This window comes from Parasteatoda tepidariorum, chromosome 10 (assembly GCF_982258835.1).
Source record: "Parasteatoda tepidariorum strain Cologne lab strain chromosome 10, Ptep-v5.0, whole genome shotgun sequence".
Taxonomy (NCBI): Eukaryota; Metazoa; Arthropoda; class Arachnida; order Araneae; family Theridiidae; genus Parasteatoda; species Parasteatoda tepidariorum.
In genome coordinates, this window is record NC_141764.1 from 20,655,650 (window position 1) to 20,677,544 (window position 21,895).

A 21,895-nucleotide genomic window follows, 5' to 3' on the forward strand; every position below is an offset into this window, starting at 1 on the left:
TTTATTATTATTTTTAATAAACTGTTGTTTGTTATTTTTTACTTATTATTTACCCCCCTTTTTCATATGTCTTTTATTTTTCTTTGTTTTATTCTTCGTGTATATATATATATATATATATATATATATATCTATTATATATAATTCTCTTACGTGGCTCCCAAATTTTGACTGAAGTACTTTGTACAACTAAATAAGATTCTTTTCACAACAGTTAAATATTTACTTTATTTTCTTCATTCATAGAGAAAACAGTCGGCAAAGAATTCTGTTAGGTTAAGAAACATTTCGCTAAAAAAATAACGAATTCTAAAAAAAATAAACAACTTAAAAAATAAAAATGCTGTTGTCGGCCATAGAATTTTTTGAAAGTTAACTTAGCAACATAAATCAAAATGACATAGAAGCGCAACTAGATCAAAATTATGATACCTGAGCGCTTGACGTAACAAATCCTTCAATTCTAAAAGTGTTGTATCGCCAAGTGCCCAAATTAACAATTGTGTTCTTAAAGAAATTCTATAAAAAGTTTTAAATAAACAACCTACTTCTACAACTGCTTCTTAAAGAACTTGGCTCATTGATTAAGAATATTGTTTTAATTTTACAGTACTAACTTTACTTCTACTTCTACTTTGCTATGACCCTTTTTCATTACATTTTACAACTTCATGCTGAATTTGAGGACTTAAGTTGTTTTGTGGTTGAATACTGACATTTAGAAATGCGTACATAAGAAAAATAATATTTAGAGGTTAAGAGTTGCCTCAGAAAAATTTGAATTGTTGACATTGAACTTAACATTGGAAACAATCGTTTTTGTGAAAAATTGAATTGTATTGTTGACATCAAAACTAAAAATATTGTGTTTCAACTTAACAATACTACCTTAATTTATACTTTAGAATTGCCTTGGAAAAATTTGAATTGTTAACAATGACTTAAACAAAAAGTTTTATTTTAACTGACAAATACTACATTATAATTTTAATTTTTTCTATGACTATACTCATTTTCTTACTCTTTTCTTTGTTTTTTATACATTTTTTTATTTTTTTTTTGTGATGAAATAAAAAACTTATAGTTGTTCTGCTTCTGAGCACTAATGAAAACACAAAATGATGGGCTTCATCAACAATCAAAAATATATACATTTATTTTACAAACTCCATATTATTAAGGTGGCGCCCTTCAGAGAATTAAAAATACAAAATTATCTTCATCAAAGCCGATGCTTTACATCCGGCGTTCAGTGGCAGACTATTATTTCATATTGTTTTACAACACATGGCTTTAGCCCTCTGGTGGGAAAGACTTTAAAACAAAACTTACAACAGTTACTTTTCTCAACAACTAAAATTTAGAATAGTGTGATTAAGAAAAATATGTGAACTGTTTGCAATTTCAAATTAATATTGAAATGTACAGGTTTAGAATTTTCTACAGTGAAAAGTTTTCGGAACTTCAGTATTCAAAAAAGTATACAAAAACTAGGCGTTAAGAACGTATCCAATGAGCGAGCAAAGCGAGCATTGGATTGCGAAGCAATCCTAAATGAACTGTGAATGCAGTTCCGGGGTTGGTGAGCGCCAGCGAGCAGGAGGCGAAGCCTCCTAGTATATATATATATATATATATATATATATATATATATATATATATATATATATATATATATATATATATATATATATATATTTGTTCCTTCAGAAAAAGTACGTTTTCTGTCTGATTTCGTAATTAAATTAATATTTAGCACTAATTAATTCGCGTATTTAAAGTCACCCCAAGGAACTATTAGGATCGGTATTTAGTACGTAAAAATCTGATCATTAAAACGAAAGTTATTCAGGGTGATATCTTCTTATTTTGCGCATTGTACAAATTATGTCATGATTCTTCAAAGACAGCAGGAACTGACGTGAAATAACGCTTTTAATTTGTGAATAATATGCTATTTTCATGACTGCTATGCGTTTCAACATTGTTTATGACATTTGAGTCACGCTAAGCCTAATTATAGCTGATGTTATCTTTTCACTTTCTCAAAAACAGAAGCGAACACAATCTCCAACTCTTCATTTTTAAATATTATTAATGGGAAGAGATAAACGTCTCATAGAAAGACATCAATATTCACAATATAAGTCTTTTAATCCAAATGGGATCAGAATGGGACAACCAGAATGGGATCAAATTCTAGCTGCGTATAATGATAATTTTATCGAGATCAATTTGTGCTGTTGTAATTGCTGCAAGAGACAGGAATATAATGCACTAGCAGTATCATATAGTTTTTCTGTTGTTATGTAAACCTTTCAACTTGCATTCTTGAAAATGGTTTTAATAAATTAAAATTATAAACTGGTTGGAGATATTTGAACACAAAAATATAGCAATTTCTTTGAGTTCACAACTCTCAATAAATATTTTTCACTCACTTAAACCATCAGAAGCAAGTAAACGATTTAAAAATTACACTGGTCAAAGACTATTGAGAACCCTAGATAAATATCCATGTTCTTAACAACATACACACAAATGAAACATAATTTCTTTCATATAAACATTCTTTTTTTTGTTAAAAAATTAACTTTCGAATTTAAAACTCACAAGCAGGCCGGTCCACAGTTTTGAATCTGACATTCAGAAATTTCTTTTGACATTTCTGGTGTTATTGTCTCTGAAATGAACAAAAATACTCTTTAATTCTGTTCAACAATTACATTTCAATTTTATCAAAAATGAATTTCAACAGTATTCATTGGCACTGATAAGAAAGTATAGTTTAAAAATGAAACCCTATATTTCTGATAAATATAGGGTTTTTTAGGGCACATTTAAAAATTTAAAAACCATCAAATTAATAGCATTTAATATTGAATTCGATTGAAGAGAGGCCTGATTTATAAACTAGATATTTATTACTTATGCAACATACTTTACGAATTAATGTTAATTATTAACTACTCTATTAACGTATCAACGTATCGACTTTTTGGAACTTCCGATATTTTTTAGAAGTTTTTTTTAGATTAGTTATTGCAAGAGTCGCTCGATATGGTAATCACTGACGCATCAGATGACTACAAACTATGTATTGATGTAAAAACCATTTCCGGTCATATTCGAAGTTGCTTTTAATTTCTATTAAAACAACGAAAGTCAGAGCTTCTTGTTCCTCTAATGTGTCCACAGGTTCACAATTACTAAAAAAATGTCCCACTGATGTGATAAAACGCTGAAGTTTTACTATGGTACACCTGTTTCTTGGGAATATTATATCAATGAACTTACGTACATGAAGTACATAATGTGCGGTGACATCTTCATGCACGAATCACATGTTTCGCTGCAATAATGTAGTAGCAATTCAGGGATCTTTCGCTGAAAAATAAAGTACGTTGCTACTATCAGAAAGCAAGTTCACTCTCAAGAGCAAATTCACTCTCTATAAAAACTCTTAATTCAGATAAGACACATATAACCTCCAACTTGCTTTTTCTCAAAATTAAGAGTCTGCATGCGTTTTTCAAGAGTTTAAATCCTCTGTTTTAATGCAAGTTTTCTTACTATTGATCTCTTTTGAGATTCTTCATGTGTTGCTAGCAATTCCATTCTTCTAACTTCTGTTGTATCCCTGCTCCCTCCCTCTCTTATATATATATATATATATATATATATATATATATATATATATATATATATATATATATATATATATATATATATATATATATATATATATATATATATATATATAACCTGAAAAGCATTCCAATCTAAACTCTCTTTCTCACACTTCAAAATCCACATCCTGTCTTTAATGATTACTATTTTCAATTCAAGTATGCATTAATTATCATTTTGGTGATTATCCCTCTATTTCGTGGTAAAGATCTTTTAAAAAACAATTCAAATATCACAAAAACAAAAAAAGAAAAATTCAATTATTAAAAATAACATTTAGAAGATGAAAAAAATTCAAATATTTGAATAGCTTATTTTTCTTAAACACCATAATAAAATAAAAATTTTAATTTTGCTTATACAATCAATAAATCATATATACTGTGATATATAATGCAATAAAAAGATAGCGATTCCTAAAAATAACTTAAGTGACAAGGGACTTTCAAAGAAGCAAAAATTAGTCAAAAAATCGATATTTCACATTTTATATTTTTGAAATTTAGGCATTTAACTGAACATTTTAAAAAAAAAATTTCTGGAATAAGAGTAAAATTTATGAAGTTATGGCCATTTCAGTTTTGACCACGCCCCTTTTTTTACCTTTTTTTGTCTGCAGGTAACTTTTAAAATTAGCTTAGTTTAAAATTAATTTAAAATTAGATGAATATTTTGTTAATTTTTTTAAAAAAAATTTAAAGTATGTAATTATTAAACTAGTTCATTAGACAATATTTATAGGTATTTATATTAAAAACAAGAAATATTTGTTCAGATGGAAAATTTGCAATGAAAAAGTACTAAAAGTCTTTTTTCTCAAAATGTCTTTTTTGAGAAATTTACAATTTTCAAACTGTTCCAGCGTAATGAATTTTCATTCTATTGACCTGAGAATTTAATGCTATATATTTATGAATATTATTAACATTTTGTTGGAAAAGTTTTTTGAATTAAGTGAATAGTATTTTTTTATACATGATATTTTATAGAGGTATCATGATTTTTTCCTAAAAATGTAGGTTTTTTACTGTTTTTTTAATGTTATTTGTTTCTATAATAAAAAATAAAAAAAGTACTTCCAACAATTTTTTCAATATTACCTAATATGTAATATTTTAAAAGAATTTTGTCATTTTGACAAAATTTCAGACGCGAGGAGTAATATAAAAAAGCATAAAAAATTGAAAAATTTAAATTTTTTAATTTCTTAAATTTTGAAATATTTTTTTGAAATTTTGTATAAAAGTTGTTTTTAGCAATATAAATGTATCCTGAAAATTTCAAGCAAATCCCTTTATAATTTCAAAAAAAAAATTTGGAAGCCCTTTGTCGCCTTAAATATTAATTAAAATCATATTGAATCAAAAGTGAAAAAAATATATAATGAAAACACTAAATTTTAATATTACTATTTTATTTTAAACAAATAATATGGTAAGCCATTGAAAAATAATATCAATAAATAGAAACATTCTTAAAATATAAATATCAATAACCATATCATTATATTTTCAAATTTAAAGATATGAGCGTCATTCTTTAAATTTGAATCATTCTTTAAGCGTGAAACATTCACGTTTAAAAATTTCAATTGGTACAGAACAATTCAAAAGAGAATACCATTAAAAAAATCAGACCATGATTTGTTAAATAAATATCATTTCTAATTAAAATAAAATGTGCAAAATATTGCTCTCCCCAAAGAAGCCTTCTATAACATTCATCCAAGTTTGTTCACAAGATTTCACCAATAAATATGATCCTCTAAAGTTTACTCAATATCACCACAGTGAGCAAAAATTAAGCGTCGCCATCACTCAGCAAAATGAACCACTGGAAATGTAGAAACGCTGTCACATTGAAGTAGACATGGAAAACAAAAAAATATCGTTCAGGTGTTTATCTCTATAGCGGAGCAAACGAAACCGCCTTCTTTTTTTCTTCTTCTTAGAGTGTACTTTCTATGGCAGCTCCATTCCAAAAGCAAACACGACAGTTAATAGGGGGAAAAACTTATTTTTTTCTTTAAGATGAATCATAAATTAACACCGAAAGTGCAGGAGAAATCGAAGCCAATTATTCTTTCGAGTTGAGTAGGATGTCGTCCATTCTTGGGTAAGGTGCAGCAGTCTATCCATTTCCAAAAATTTTTCGCAGCATTGCGAATTCTCCGCTAAGCATTCTCCTCTAGCTTGAAGTAGCAGTGCAGATAATAATTAATTATGAATTGAAAATCAACAGAAGATTTTTGACATTAGCGATGTAAACCCAATTTCGATTCGTTTGTAATCAGACCTCATTTTTCAACATAGTATTAGTGTGATCTAAGTTAATTTATTTTTTATTTATATATTTTGAGGAAGCATTTTAGCATTTAATACATTAAGAAGAGGATTTAATGAAAATAAATAACATAAAAAGATTTATGTACACGCACACACATATATATAGACGCAAATAATAAAATAAAATAAAGTAATAAAAATATAAAGAGAAAGCTATAAATGGGAAAATCCAACAGTCTTCCTCAAGAAACATCTATTGGAATAATTAATGCGATATTTCTGAATAAAGAATAATTATCCTAAGATAAAAATTATTCTTTATATGTGTCGATATCGAAAAAAAATATTTGTTGAAAAAGAGCATGAAAATAAAAAAGAAAGCAGTAATCAAATTTACTGGCGTGCTGCAAAGAGCGGTTTAGGCTTCAATGTGGAATAAAAATACAGTTAACAAAACTCGCGAAGAGGTAAAATATTTGAAATTGTGCTTACAGCTTGAATCGAATAAAGTGAAATTAAAAAATATGTTTGGTAGATAAATTTTTTTAAGCAAGTAATGTATTAGTGCTGCCATCTATGAGAAAACTAGAAAAAGGGTTATTATTCAGAAATTAACTTAATAAAACCCAAAAAAGAAGAAAATGTTATTAAATTTATTACAATTAAAAAAAAGGAATCAGTAATTTAATTAGACTAAAAAAGGAAAATTCATTAATTTTCATATCATCTATCATAGGGTGTCTTATTTAAAAGTCAGAGCCTGCACATATGGATAGAAAGCCGCTTATAGACTTTATCCTTCATTCATACATCCTTACATAATTTTAAAGTTTGCACATTCTCATCTTAATTTAAACATTAAGATAAATTTAATTTAAACATAATTAAAAAATTACAAATAAAAATACAGAAAGTTAAATGAAATTAAGATTATTGGAGATCCATGCTTCACCAATCAGCGCACGAGGTAAACTAATGTGTACCGTCTGTTGCTGGTAGAAAACTGGTTTCTCAACGTGAGTCACTGTAAGTTGAAGTGAAAGTGCTTTTTGCATCACCAAGGAAAGGTGAAATTATAAGAGCAGGGCACCGTCGCAGTTCTTCCCCTCCAGCAAATACTTCAAGTATTTGGGAATAAATCGAACTCTCCTGCCAGATCGTGTCATTGTCTGCGTAGGTTTAGTTAATTATGAGGATGTTGTAGAAGCTGGAGTTGTCATAATATGAGGCAATTTTGATGTTGTCGCAGTTTGTTTAATGTGTTTGAGGAGGAAATTCGGTTTTAGGTGGTCGTCACAGTCCACTGAAGCTTTTCCAGAAATGTCCAGACGAAAAGTTTTTTTCTGAACTACTGAGGACTCTATGCGAGGGTTGCTATTTATATTTCTGGCCTAATAACGAAGAAACAAACATGCAGGATCGAAATTGGTTTTATTGTTTTTCAAAATATTTTCCATGATGATAAATACACTTTTGCATGCGTTTGAACCAATTTTCAAAGCCCTTTTTCCAGTCCGATTGAGGTAACTCCAAAACATGCGTTTTTAATGCATCAACCGCTTCTTCGGGGGTCGAAAATCGTTGTCCACGTAATTTATTTTTGATGTGTGGGAATAAGAAGAAGTCATTGGGTGCCAAATCAGGGCTGTACGGCGGATGACCCATCAGTTCGATCTTTCGCTTCGTCAGAGATGCCTTTGTTTGAATCGATGTGTGAGAGCTCGCATTGTCATGATGAAGAATTATTCGCCTGTTCTTCTGCTTTTTCGAATTTCTCCGATGACTTCTAGCAAACAAATGGTCGTGTACCATTCAGAATTGACCATTCTGCGTTGCTCTAACGCCACTGTTGCCACAAGTTGCCGTTCATGCCGAAGAAACAGGCAATCATTTGTTTCGATGTGCTTCTTCCTCGAACATTTTTTGTTGGTTTTGCCTCGTCTTGGAAGACCCATACAGTTGATTGCTGTTTTGTTTCCTGGTCATATGCATAGATCCATGATTCGTCACCTGTGTAGATGCTATACACAGCCTTTGATGTACCTTGAACGTATTTTTCCAACATTTCCTTGCACCAATCGACACGAGCCTTTTTTTGAGCGTTTGGCAGATTATGCGGGATCCAACGCGAACAAATTTTTTTTACGCTCAAATGTTCATGCAATATTTTATTGATGATAGTCATACTAATGTTCAAAGACGCCTCTATGTCACGGTATGTCACATGACGATCTTTCTTTATCAGTTCACGCACAGCATCGATCTTTTCTGGCACAACAACGGATTTTGGACGACCTGCACAGGGTTCATCCTGGATCGAACATCGACCACGATTAAATTCGTTATACCAATTTTTTACAGTGGTGTAGGATGGCGCTTTATCGCTGAATAAAGAATTAAGTTCATCGAAGCACTCTTGTCTTGACAATCCACGTCGAAAGTTATAAAAAATAATGGCACGAAAATGTTCACGATTCAATTCCATTTTTTGAAAGAGAAGAACTTTTCAATTTACAGCCAACAACACAAAAGAAGCTATAATGGTAAATTGTCTGCTGAATTTATGATTAAAAATATCAAACTTTCGATTAAAATCGCCTGCGGTCGCCTAGCAACACTTACTGTTGCCAAGGCCAGAAATATAAATAGCAACCCTCGTATGGTCCGTCATAAGGAGCTTGAAGCGTTTTTTTTCTCACTGTCATATTTCACAAACACATGAATCAAGAGTTGGGTGGACGAAAACTTTTGCGTTTGTATGTGAAGAAGTTGGAATTGGTTTCAGTTCTGACATGCAGGTTCGAAGTTTTAGAAGAAACTCGTGGGGGTCAACATTTGAAGTTGAAGGATCGAAGAACTCCGCTGGTAGTCGTAGGGGGGTTCCATAAACAATTTCAGCACTGGTGCATCATAGGTCTTCTTTTAAGACAGATCTTACTCCGATAAGTACCATAGGAAGGGATGATTTAGTCCATTTTATATTAGAGTGGCATTTGAGACCTTGTTTTAGAGTTCTGTGAAAGCATTCGACGAGACCATTGCTGGAAGGATGGTATGGTGTTGTGCGCACTCTAGCTGCTCAAATCATTCGAGAAGGTTGAAAGAAAAGGCTACGCTCAAATTGACGGTCTTGGTCGGTTGCGATGACAGAAGGAATGCCAAACCTAGAAAACCAGTTATTGACGAGGGCTCGGGCAACTGTTTCGGCAGTAATCTCTGGGATGGGGATAGATTCAGGCCACCTTGAGAATCTGACAATGCATGTCACGAGATACTGGTATCCTTCAGAAGGAGGGAAAGGTCCGACCAGGTCAATGTGTAAATGGTCGAACCGTCGGGATGGTAACTCAAATGGTTGAAGAGGAGACTGTGTGTGTTGGATCACTTTGTTTTTTTGACAGCTGACACAGGAGCGGGAACAATCCACAACATCTTTAGCTATGGATGGCCATACGAAACGAGAGAGACAAGCTTCTTCGAAGCAAGGATTCCAGGAGGTGTCAAATTATGCAGAGACATAAAAATACTTTTACAAAAATCTTTTGGCACAAATGGACGGACTCTGTTATTGCTGGTGTCGCAATATAAGGGGTATGGGCCATCCAATTCCATAGGTTGCAATTTCAAAGTCATTGAAGGGTTTTCACATTCAGTGAGTAGTTTTTTTAATTCCTCATCATCTCTTTGGGCATAAACAATTCTAAGAAAGTCAACTGATGGAAGATTAATGGAGCTTAATCGTGAGAGCGTGCGTGCCACTACATTGTCACTTACAGAAACATGTAGTATTTCAGTACTGAATTGGACAATAAAATCTAAATGTTGAAGCTGGCGTGGTTAGCATGAATCTGAGTTTTTTTTTTAAATGCATAAATTAAGGGACGATGGTCAGTAAAAATTATGAAATTCTGAGCTTCATAATTATATATATATATATATATATATATATATATATATATTATATATATATATATATATATATATATATATATATATATATATATATATATATATATATATATATATATATATATATATATACACACATATATATATATATATATATATATATATATATATATATATATATATATATATATATATATATATATATATATATATATATATATATATATATATATATATATGATTGTGTATGTACACATAAATTTCTCTCATTGAAATGATATCGGTTTTTCTTTTTCCTGTAAAACTTCCAAATTCAATCTCATTAGTATCAAGGTTTCAAGTCGTAGACTTGTATTATCATTTTGGATTGCTCTAGAAAAAAGCTTAAAAAATTTATCAAAATCTAAAACTTCCATGCTTTTCTATTTTTCGCTGCATTTGTAAATTGCACTATGGCTCACAATTTTTGCTCCAAACCACATTGTAAAAGACTTAATTCATATGTGTGGTTTAGCTTCGTTAGTAAAACATACTCACGTTTAAGGTTGAATCCTTTTTTGCTTTGTGATAGTCCATAGGCAGTCAAAGTAATATTTGTATAACATTCCTGAATGCACTCCTAAAGTTAAATTTAAAATAAAAAGATTACTTTCTAAACAACCTGACCAAAAGTTTGTAAGTAAAATAAAGAATACGAAGCACCAAGCTTTTCTTTTTGTTTTATTTTCTTACCCATCAGTTCCATTTGGAACATTATTAGTTGAGATAGAAAATAATCTAGAAAATAAGAGATAATTCAGCGTCGAAAATAATTAGCCGTTAAAATGGACGACAACACTCATGAAAGTTAACGCAATTATTTCATTTACTAGTTTTTTTCTACTATTTTTACTTCATTTTAAGTGTCGTAATGCGATTAGGTATATAAAGTTCAAAAAGTTATTGCTGTTGCTTCTTGTGTCACTTTATAACCGTCGTTAAACAGCCGACCCAATTTTGGGTTTACTTCTGCTAATGTCCAACTCCTTAGCCTTGTAATTTTGAACCCCATCAAGAAGACAAGGAAACTCATGGATCAAGTATTGGGAGAAATGTTGCCTACGTTTAGGACGTTTTGAAGAAACAAAATCGCATTGCTTTAAGTGGAGAGGAAAAACTCGCATGGTTAGCTTGACGGTCAGTGAATACTCACCCATTTCCCGTCCAAAACAGAAAATAAGTTTACTTTAGCACTTCGGGTGGTGCGAGCCGGTTGCAGAATTCATATCGACCAATCATGGCTAGGATTTGAACCCAGTTCAAATCACCCTAACGCTTTTGTAGCTTATGCCACTTACTTATGAAATTTTTTTATTTTATTTTATAACCGTCTTCGAAAAGCCGACTCAACGACGTTCGTCGATGTCAAAGGCGACTTTCACGACTACTAAGGTTCAGTAGTATGTTCGTAGTCTTGTAATTTTGAACAAATCTAGAAGACAAGGAAACTCCTGGATCAATCCCCCGAGGTATAATTTGTTATGGAAACATGGAGGACTTTGTGACTCGACAGATTTAATATGCATCAGTCACCATTTACTTCACGGGAAGAATCTACTACTGGCGAGAATCAAATCCACGATCTCTTGAAAATGGGCCTAGTGCCCTACCACGGTTAGTCATGGCAAAGGGACTCCAACTCATGATCCGTCTACCACTGACGACATTTCACGTCAGTACTGTGCTCGATACAAGCCTGATGCGGAATCAGCAAGCAATCGTTGGGATCCAAACCCGGTTTTCTTCTTTGGAAAGTGAACGCTCCATCGCCTGAGCCATCGCGATTCTACTTATGTAACTTTTCTTCTGTAACTGCCGGTTAACAGCCGACCCAATTTTGCAGCAAGTTTGTTTGAAATCAAGCAAATTTTGAAGACAGAGAGTGCGCTTCTTGTTTTTGCAGTTTTGCCATCTATGGCCAAGGATACACACATCACAGCTAGTTTTACGAGATTCAATCATAACCCATTCATTCATCTACAGATCGTATTTTTGATATGAAGCAGAGAATGATCCATCTCCAGGTTCATATCCCCTATGTATCCATTTGTTATAGGAACTTGGAGTTAGATTTAAAGAGCACCACTCATCACTTAATAGACGGAGATTCTTTAGGAGGCGGGATTCAAAATCGCGTTCTCATACTAACCAGGCTATCCCGTCCACAAAAAAGTAATGAATTGAGATAAGGGTGAAAACTAATTCAAGTCTTAATAACGAAACTTTCTAGAATACCAAACCTGTTCCCTCACATCTTAAACATATACACCGGTAGTTTTCAAAGATTCGATAAGGTGCAAGAAAGCTTATTGTTTACAATTGGTTATCCATAATTGGTTATTCGTAATAATAAAAATATAGGATTATTAAGCAGGAAGTAAAGAAGAGATTCTTACTCTTTCATTTGTAGGTCCATGACCTCCTCTTGCTTTCCATTTTTCTAAGTAATCAATGCAATTTGTGTCGTATGGATAAGGAAGCAGATTCTTTTCGATCTAAATATTTGTTAATTATTCTCAATAGTGCAGTATAAAAAACGTATAACAATTGCGAACTTTGTAATTAAAGCACATTTTCACTATCGTTATTACATGATTTTAAGGTATTGAGTCTTTTTATTATTGTCACAGTTTAAAGGGGTACGTTTAGTTTGGCAATTATTTTATTATTTTATACTGAATAGAATAAAACGAGTCCCGAACTGTTGTGACTAAAAGCTTAGAAGTAATCGAAATTTTACTTACAGACATGGTTAATTTTTTCGTATACAGATTTACGCGTTTGAGATTGTTCAGCAGGCAAGTGATCCTATTTAATTTATTTATTTTTTATGTTAAACCTAATAAGACTAAAATAAATTCCAAAGACAAGTTAGTTTAAATATCTTTGTAAGTTTTTCATCTGACAAACTACAGTTTTGTATTTATACCTATAATTGCACATCTGACATTTTTGTATAAACATATTGCTCACTCATGACCAAGCACCTTACTCTCTTTTAACGGTCATGTAATTTTGATTTTAGATGTATAACGTGTATAGCGTCGTAATTGACACTTTCTCTCTTTCCAAATTTCCAAAAATAACAACGATGGGTCGTTCAGATATAACTGATTTAACGTACACCTTGCTTTATACCCACGCCAGTAGTTTTGTCGACTTCCAAAGTTGAACTCACGATTTGGTTCCAGGGCTATTCGTGTTCACCCCCCCCTCAACTTTCCACCAGCGGCGTGAGCGATTAATGGATAGACTAATGAGGAATTGGTTTCTTTGCTTCTTTATGTTGATTTAAAATTAAGTTGGTTGAAGTTCAAAATTAAATCTATCTTTATATATTACACTAATGATTATCAGAATGATTATCAAAAAAATAATGATTATCAAATGATCACTAATGATCACTAATGATTATCAAAAAACCGATTAAATGATTTCTTTGGCATTGGCAACAAAGAGCTGAAACTGAAATAACATGTGAGGGCATTCATAGACATTATCTCTAAGAAGCACATATTTACGAATGTTTTAATGATTTTATTTTTTCTCATGTCCAATAATTGTTGAAACAAACTAAGCTAAATGTTTAGCAGAAATAAAAGTTTAAAAGCAAACTATTCATAACTTTTGATGTTCAAAACAAATGGAGTTTGTATTAGATGAATTTTCAGATCACAACTGAGTGAAATGTAAAGCTTATGTTTAGACTTACAAGTTTTGCCGCTTCGAGAAGCAAGGCGCATAATTCAGAGGTCTCTTGTACCCACACCCTAGATCATGACTAGCGAAGAAGTTTCAACAGCAAACACATGACAAGAATATCTTGTAGTTCGCGGAAGCTAAGACAACATTGTTCCAGATGCTCAAATCTTTGAGCAGAATAGACCTCACACTCACAAAAAAATGTATCGTGAAGTCTACTCCTTAAGATGACAAAAGCGATAAAGAGGATTGAGTGTAATAGCAAAACACTCTTTGAAATTATGAATGGTGTATTTCTAGAAGTAGCTAGATGTTGCTCAGAATCTGTCTTATCAGTTAACGCTTCTAAGATCAGTCTTTTGGGCTTTACCTGGAGAAAGCTCTTGGTGTTATTAATCTTGGTGTTATGGAATACCTTGATCATACGTTAGAACTCACTGAGAAAGTCAAGTTTCTCGGGGATTTCCTTGACTCCAAACTCAACAGGTGTTACCAGTTTAAATAATGCTTCAGCAGGGCCAAAGAATATTTTGGTCTTGCCGAGATGCTATTGGTAAAACTTGGGTCTTATGCATTTGAAAGTTTACAGGATTTACTAAAGGACCATAAGTCATATTGCCATATATGGCACCATTGGCTGGTGATCTAGGACTAAGAGGAATTCTGTAAGAACTGGTCTTACCAGATGATAAAGAATAGTCTGAGCAGCAGGCTGTCTTAGGACCTCTACCACTGCTGCGCTAGAGAGCTTATTAGGACTCCATTTACTATATCTGCGCTATAAAGTTGAAGCTCAGACATGTATGAATAGTTATATGCGCCTTGGTTCATGGAATGAAAATTCTAAGCACTTCTCATGGGGACCCCTCATACCGTAAGTGACCGATCATCCATCTGTTATAATGCCTATTGACTGTGACTATATGTCATTAAGGTATGCTTTTCAAAAGCCATTCAAGACCCATATTCCTTTTAGAGATGAGTGGCTCAAATCTCCTCAGTGAGCTGAGGGTAACTATCTGGTATAGTACACTGATGAATCAAGAATTGCTATTAAATCAGGGGCAGATAATTTCTGCTCCTGTGATAGTACCAAAACTACTGTTTAGAAACAAAGATGTAAAATTGGTGTGTCGAATACTCAAGCGCATACGTAAATGTGAGGGCATAGTAGAAGAACAGAGTTTATGAGCCTGCATGGCAAAATCTGAACTTTGTTCATTTGCACATATTGCCAAATTCCTTCTTTCTTTCTTTTTTTGTTTCTTTCTAAAACCATTTCTCTTAATCGAATCTGAGAATAACAAAAAATAAATAAGAAACTACCAACTTTCAGATGATGGAATGATCTGTTGAATTGCAGGAACAGTTAAAATGAACCCCAGTCTAAAATCTGAGTTTTTGAATAATTCAATTGAGCACCCTACTTCGACTGTAATTTATGGAAACAATTTCGGGATTAAGTAAGCATAGGGGAGAGTGGGATCAATTGTGATATTTTTTACTTAACTATTTTTAACTAACAAAAAATCCAATATATTATTAGTATTGACAGACGAGTAAAGTAGACTATCATCTACTAGAAAAAAAATACCTTATTTTAAATGTTATTATAATTATTAAAAATTTTTGACAGTCGTGCACTTGTTACAATTGTCCCCACTTACTGGGTCAATTGTAACAGTTCATAAATTCAACTAAAACATAGTTAATTATACATATTATCATAGTTGTGATATATTTTTTTATTGATCAAAATAGTAGTGATATTTTAGGAGCAAAAATAATAATGAGCAGAGACCTAAAGGGTTAACTTTAAGGGGTTAAAAATTTTAATTTATGCTAAGAAAGGTGACAAATAAAATAATGCACATGCAACATAATATAAATGATATAGGAAACTATTAATGGTTCTTAAAGAGTTAAGTAATGGTTTGTAAACATAAGATTATTTATTTTCAGCTGTTACAATCGTCCCTTTACTTATTGTTACAATCGTTCCCAAGACGCCATTTCAGCTTCATTTGTTAAAAACAATGCTTGTTAATTAACAAAACTAATCTTTTTTTTTTGAAATGTTAATTAAGGTTACTTACATATTCGGTTAATAATTTTTGTTTGTTTAAACAAAATTACTTTGTTACAATATAATATTCTAATACCAGAAAAAGTACTCACGTAGCGTGAAAATATCTTTTGTGAAGTAACTCTTTCAAAAGTACATAAAAATGGTTGCCAGCAGGGGTGTACATGTAGATTTATCAAATACACCGCGTGCGCCACCTAGGAACCAAATCTAGAGCCCGACAATTGAAATTTTTGCTCTGTTACAATCGTACCCTGTTACAATTGATCCCACTCTCCCCTACAATTGACATTGCACTTTAAATTTTTGTAAATTTAGTGTGTAGAGAACAATGAGTAGAAAATTCAGAAAGAGATAAAAACATTTGTTCATGTTAATTAATAAAATGATAAAATGGAAAAAATAATTCATTTTTCAAAAATAAATTTTTTTAGTTGCATAAAAAATATTTTACTTCTTCTTGAGAAAAAAAAAATTCTGCCAGTCTTTATTTTGTCGATAAAATGGAACTTAAATTTTAGGCAGACTCATTATTTGCATTCCGTTTTGCATTCTTGCATTCTTTTCTCGATTTTGTTTCAAAATTGGCAACAGTTACTCTGCTGAATAAGGTTAGGGCACTGGCATTACCATGATTTTTCGAAAATTCAATTAAATTTGAAACAAAAAATGCCTGTCAGAAAATTTATCCCTTATACTTACCATTATTTATTTAAAAAAAATTCATATAACGAAAGTAGTTTTCACCTTAAATATTTAAATACTGAAGGTAGAAAAATTTTATTCCCTATATATATATTATATTATTTCTATAATTGCATCATTTAAGTGTAACTAATACAAAGAAAAAAAATCTTATCACTTGAAGAGAATTTTTTCCTGATTTCAGAAAGAGGGTGAGACAGAGGAATAAAAAAATGCCTCCTTTTACTTAATAGAAGGGAAAAACATATTTTTTAATGAGAAATTAATGATCAAATGAAGACCAAAGGAAGTTATAAAAGGTGAATACATATTAAAAGAAGCACAATGAGTAAAATAAAGTAAACTGCACCTATTTTATAGATTTCAAAGGAAAACAAGAGGGGTTAAACCTCGTTTATGTAAATTCGACCCAAAAGAGGTGATGGATTTGTCATTGCAAAACTTGCTTGAAGCAAAAACTTCAGCTTTCCGGTTAGTGTTAACCATTTTTTATATATGACCGAAACTTTCTCGCTGACCTCTTATAGCTCGAGTTGGTGATCAGCAAAATAAATTGATTGATGCGTTGATTACATGATTTCAGATCATCAATTCAAACTACAAATTCCTATGCGTTAATATGCGTTCATATAGCTTTATTTTATCTGAAATATAGAATCAGAAATAAAATAATAATAATAAATTATAGATAAGCAGGTAATAAACTCTCAATGAAGGATTTTCTTGAACAAGCTGCAAGCTAACAAGCGATTGATGTTATTTTTCAAATGTTTAAAAAAAAATCGCTTCAATTTTGTTAACATTAACGAACTGCTAAACATACAAAAAAGAATCATATTTCAAACCACCCTTCAATGGTTAAATAAAATTTTGAATGATTTTGAGATCAGTGCTGAAATTTTTCTCTGCACCCACTTCCCAAATTTTAGAATTTTAGTACAGAAGATTTTGGAGTTATATATACGAGAAATATGTACACTATCGCAAATTGTTTCCTTAATCAATATTGACAGTATTTCTAATTGTATATTACTTTTGGAAGCAGAGCTTGAAAAGCATGATTTTACAAGTTCTGTATCAGAATAAAAGTAAATAAATCGAAAAAGATTATACCCTTTTCAGGTTTCTTTGAGTGAATACTTTCTCGAAACTTTGAATTACGATTTACATACTTTTTAGTGTATAACAATAACTTTTCGTGACTTCTCAATTGCACAACACTAGTCGTACTAGTCTTCATTGAGAGTTTGTCAGTATACTCCTTTGTGAGACTGTAAAGTTTATTCCGTTTGTCTGCGGTGCGAAGAGTGTATTATTATTATGTCTTGTTTGAAAATTAAAGATAAGGTTAATTATATCAAACTCTGTTTTATGCAAAGATAATGAAATTGATATTAATTACTTTTTTCAAGCGAAAAGTATACTTTTTCCCCAGCTCCATTGAAAATCCTTGCTCGTAGGGATCTATTAACTGTCGAGAATTGTGAAATGAGATTTGTGCTTTAGTTTTATTGATAAATGGCGGATGTCTCGTTGGGTCAAGGTTCAATGTAAATTCTAAATCTGAAAATTTACAAAACTTTTATTGCAACACCAACAAATAAAAATTTATGTATTCAAATGCTACAATTAATTTCTAAATTAATTATAACATATGAATATTATAATTGATTTAGTCTTTTTTTAAGTAATATTATATAATTTTTTTTTTCTATTTCGTTACAATCGTAGAGTTATAAATTTTGAAAATTAAGTTGGTAAGGTTTATAGTTTAAAAAATTGCTTAGTTTGCGATAAAAAATAGCAGTTGGAAGAATCCCTTTAAAGATACTTGACCAAAACCTCTTCGAAAAGAGAAGGCATTCGCGCGAAATGATACATAGAAAAAGAGGAAATGGAAGAATTTTCTGGAAACGGAATATTACGTCCAAAACAACATGCACAAAATACCATCTAGCGTGATATTTCGTCTGGTTGCAGTTCTAATTCGCTATGAATAGAGTAACTTTACTAAATACTTGTACATTTCTGACTTATATAAAAGTTTTTGGAATTTAATAGGTAAAAAAAATTTTAATTCTAGTATTAACTCTAATCCTTAAATTTTAGTTACTTAAAATGAAAAGATGACAGTTTCTGATGAAAAATAAAATGTCTAAAAATAGAGCAACCCTTTACAGATAAAATTTGAAGCTTCTTGTAATTCATAACTTGATGTACAACGTAGCAGACAAAATAAATGTAATAAAATACTTTCTAATTTTAAGAAAAAACCTAAGTGAAAAAATTAACCAAAATGATTTGCGTAATACACGACGGGTACCTTCCTTTGCTAGAATTAAATTTGGCTTTAAATTTCCCTTTGCTATAAAGTTAGCGAATTCATATGGGCCAAAACCCAAATTATTTAGAATTAATTCTTATTTTTAAAACTCTGTCACAAAAAAATGATGCAAGTAAGATTATTATACTATATATGATGCTGGCAATGATTTAAATGTTGCATTCTAAAAGTGGATAGGCAATGTTTAAAATTTATAAAAATTTAAAGCTTTGCCAAATTATTTTGAACATTTCTTAAAATTGCAAAGTATTCCATAGAAAACTGGATTGCAAACTTGGTAGGTAAAATACAGGAGAAAGACAAAATAAGTGAAACACTTTTATATTAATGCATTTTTTGTTTTCATATTCTTAAAGTAATTTAGAGAAATAAGGAAATAATCTTTTTGAACTTTTGAGATGTTTAGATAATGAGATTTTTTATACGTGAATGAAGCTTTAAGCTTTTAAATTCTTGAGGGACCGACAATAAATTACAAGCGGCAAATAGTATTTTTAAACAACTTATGCTAAAAAATATGTAGCATTAAATCTGTAGCTTGAAAATATTATTTTTGCGATTTTTTCTAATAATTGAATTAAATTGCGTAAGCTTATTAAATATTTATGGAGATATGGACATTTTAAAAAAAATCTTTATATTTGTCCTAAATTTTTCTGCTTTAACTATAAAAATATATATAAAAAAATTAACATTATTTTTAGAGGAGTTTAAAAAGCTTAGGAAATTTGTTCTTTAAAAATTCAAAAAAAAAAAAAAAAATATCATTAAAAGTATTTTGGCGTAAATGTAATTAAAGTAATGTTTTTATACTGCGCATGCGCGTAAAAATTTGACATTTTATTTAATAATTTTTTAGCGAATAGTAGATGGCAACTAATGAAAAAAGTCCAATTTGAATATTTAAAATGTTTCAAGCAATTTATTAATTTGCTTTTGTACTTTTTGAAATAAATTCAAAATGATCAGTTTTTTTTCCTTCCAAATTTCGTTTTAAACAAGCTTAATTAATAATAACATCGGCATTGTTGGGAATCATACCCATAAAGGAAAATTTTTTTCACACGTTTCCTTTTCTTGTACAATCATATTTCAGTGTATGAACTTTTATTGTAAAGTATTATCATTTGTTCTTTAATTTTGTGTTACGGATACAAAATAATTTAAATGGATACAAAATAATATCGTAAAGGAGTTGTGTATCTCCCGCGTACTGTGAATGTGTGTAAGCGTTGTCTGTGAATGTGATCTTAATTATATTTTTAAATTTTATATTCAGCCTCCGTCTTCCAGTGTGTGTCTGTATTTTATCTGAATATTTTTAGGAACCATTTTTAAAATTAAAAGAAATGTAATATAGAAATCAATTAGGTTTTCTCTGCCTTTTATTTTTTCAAGTTGTTGTTAAAAATTTAGACGCACAATCTGGAAGACGACACGCGTTTCCTTGTTTTCACCTTGGCGATCGTCTCTATTAGCCTCAGGAGCATGTGTAGTGCTTGTAACAGCATTATGGATATTGATAAATTTGCGTCAGTTAACTAAAAGAAAAAAATTAATTTGTCTGTTTGTCATTCAAGAAGTTTGTTTAACATCACTGTGGGTGTACCATCAAGAGAGATCCACCAGCTTCTTCTAGTATCTAATGTTAGAATCTCAAGTGAATATGTTGATAAAAATATGAAAAACTCTTGTGGCATACCTCTTTTTATCTAAACAACAATAGCACAGACCCGGTCAACCTTGAATTAATCCTTCTAGGACGAAAGATTTCGGCAGTATTAAATCTTTCTTATCTTCAACAATTAAGAAATTCTGAACTTTCATATATATCAAGGTCATCCTTAATGTACGTCATAATTCATAATTCATCATTTTTAAATTCAAGAACTACAGCATAACAAACAGCCTTGATTCCTTTTGAGTTTCTTTGAAAAAGTACAAAAACAATTTAAAGATGCTTAAAATTTCTTAAAAATTTAAGGTAATCAAATTGGACTTTTTTTCATTAGTTAAGAATTAAGATTCACAACAAAATTATAAATTTTCTTACTTTGAAGATTAATTACTTACATATTGCACAGTTTTAAACGCATTCTTTTCAAATTTTAAAGCAAAAATATTGTAATTTAATTTTAAATTGCTTTAAGAAGTTGTTAATCTTTATTGAATATTTTCAATGTTATAACATGAAAGGAAAGACAAAAAAATTTATTTTATGAAAATCTCCATATATCCATGAAAATCTAAGCTAGGCGTACGAAATTTTATACAATTATAGCACAATTAACCAGAATAATTTTTAAAAGTCACAACAAATTTAATGCCACAATTTTTGGCCCAGGTGCTCAAAAACACTATTGTCCGCTTGTAATTTATTGTCGGTCCTAACGTTTAAAAGATTAAAGCATCATTGATAAGTATGAGAAATGGCATGATTTAAACATTTCTGAAGTTATGAAATAATTCTTGAAGTATTTTGTGAGAAATATGAAAAAATATATTAGTATAGAAATATTTCCATTATTTCGTCCCACCTTTTTATATGTAGGGGAGAGTGGGGTCAATTGTAACAGGGTACGATTGTAACAGAGCAAAAATTTCGAGTGTCGGGTTCTAGATTTGGTTCCTAGGTGGCGCACAAGGTGTATTTAATAAATCTACATGTACACCCCTGATGGCAATCATTTTTATGTACTTTTGAAAGTGTTAGATCACAAAAGATATTTTCACGCCACGCAAGTACTTTTTTTGGTATTAGAATATTATATTGTAACAAAGTAATTTTGTTTAAACAAATAAAAATTAGTAACCGAATATGTAAGTGGACACCTTAATTAACATTTCAATAAAAAAAAAGATTAGTTTTGCTAATTAACTAGCATTGTTTTTAACAAATGAAGCTGAAATGGCGTCTTGGGGACAATTGTAACAATAAGTAAAGGGACGGTTGTAACAGCTGAAAATAAATAATCTTATGTTTACAAACCATTACTTAAGTCTTTAAGAACCACCAATAGTTTCCTATATCATTTATATTATGTTGCATGTGCATTATTTTATTTGTCACCTTTCACAGCATAAATTAAAATTTTTAACCCCTTAAAGTTAAAAACTTAACCCTTTAGGTCTCTG

General features: G+C 30.7%; 1 protein-coding gene across 1 annotated transcript in view; it reads right to left on the bottom strand.

Moving 5' to 3' along the window:
- LOC107436604 (uncharacterized) overlaps window positions 1-21,895 on the bottom strand; it is a 124,343-nt gene that overhangs the window by 71,064 nt on the left and 31,384 nt on the right. Inside the window, exons 7-10 of the mRNA XM_087152683.1 lie at window positions 17,819-17,979; window positions 12,320-12,418; window positions 10,422-10,503; window positions 2,614-2,683 (exon numbers count right to left, since the gene is read on the bottom strand). Of these exons, the coding sequence (XP_087008809.1) occupies window positions 2,614-2,683; window positions 10,422-10,503; window positions 12,320-12,418; window positions 17,819-17,979 (412 nt within the window). The remainder of the gene's footprint in view (window positions 1-2,613; window positions 2,684-10,421; window positions 10,504-12,319; window positions 12,419-17,818; window positions 17,980-21,895) is intronic.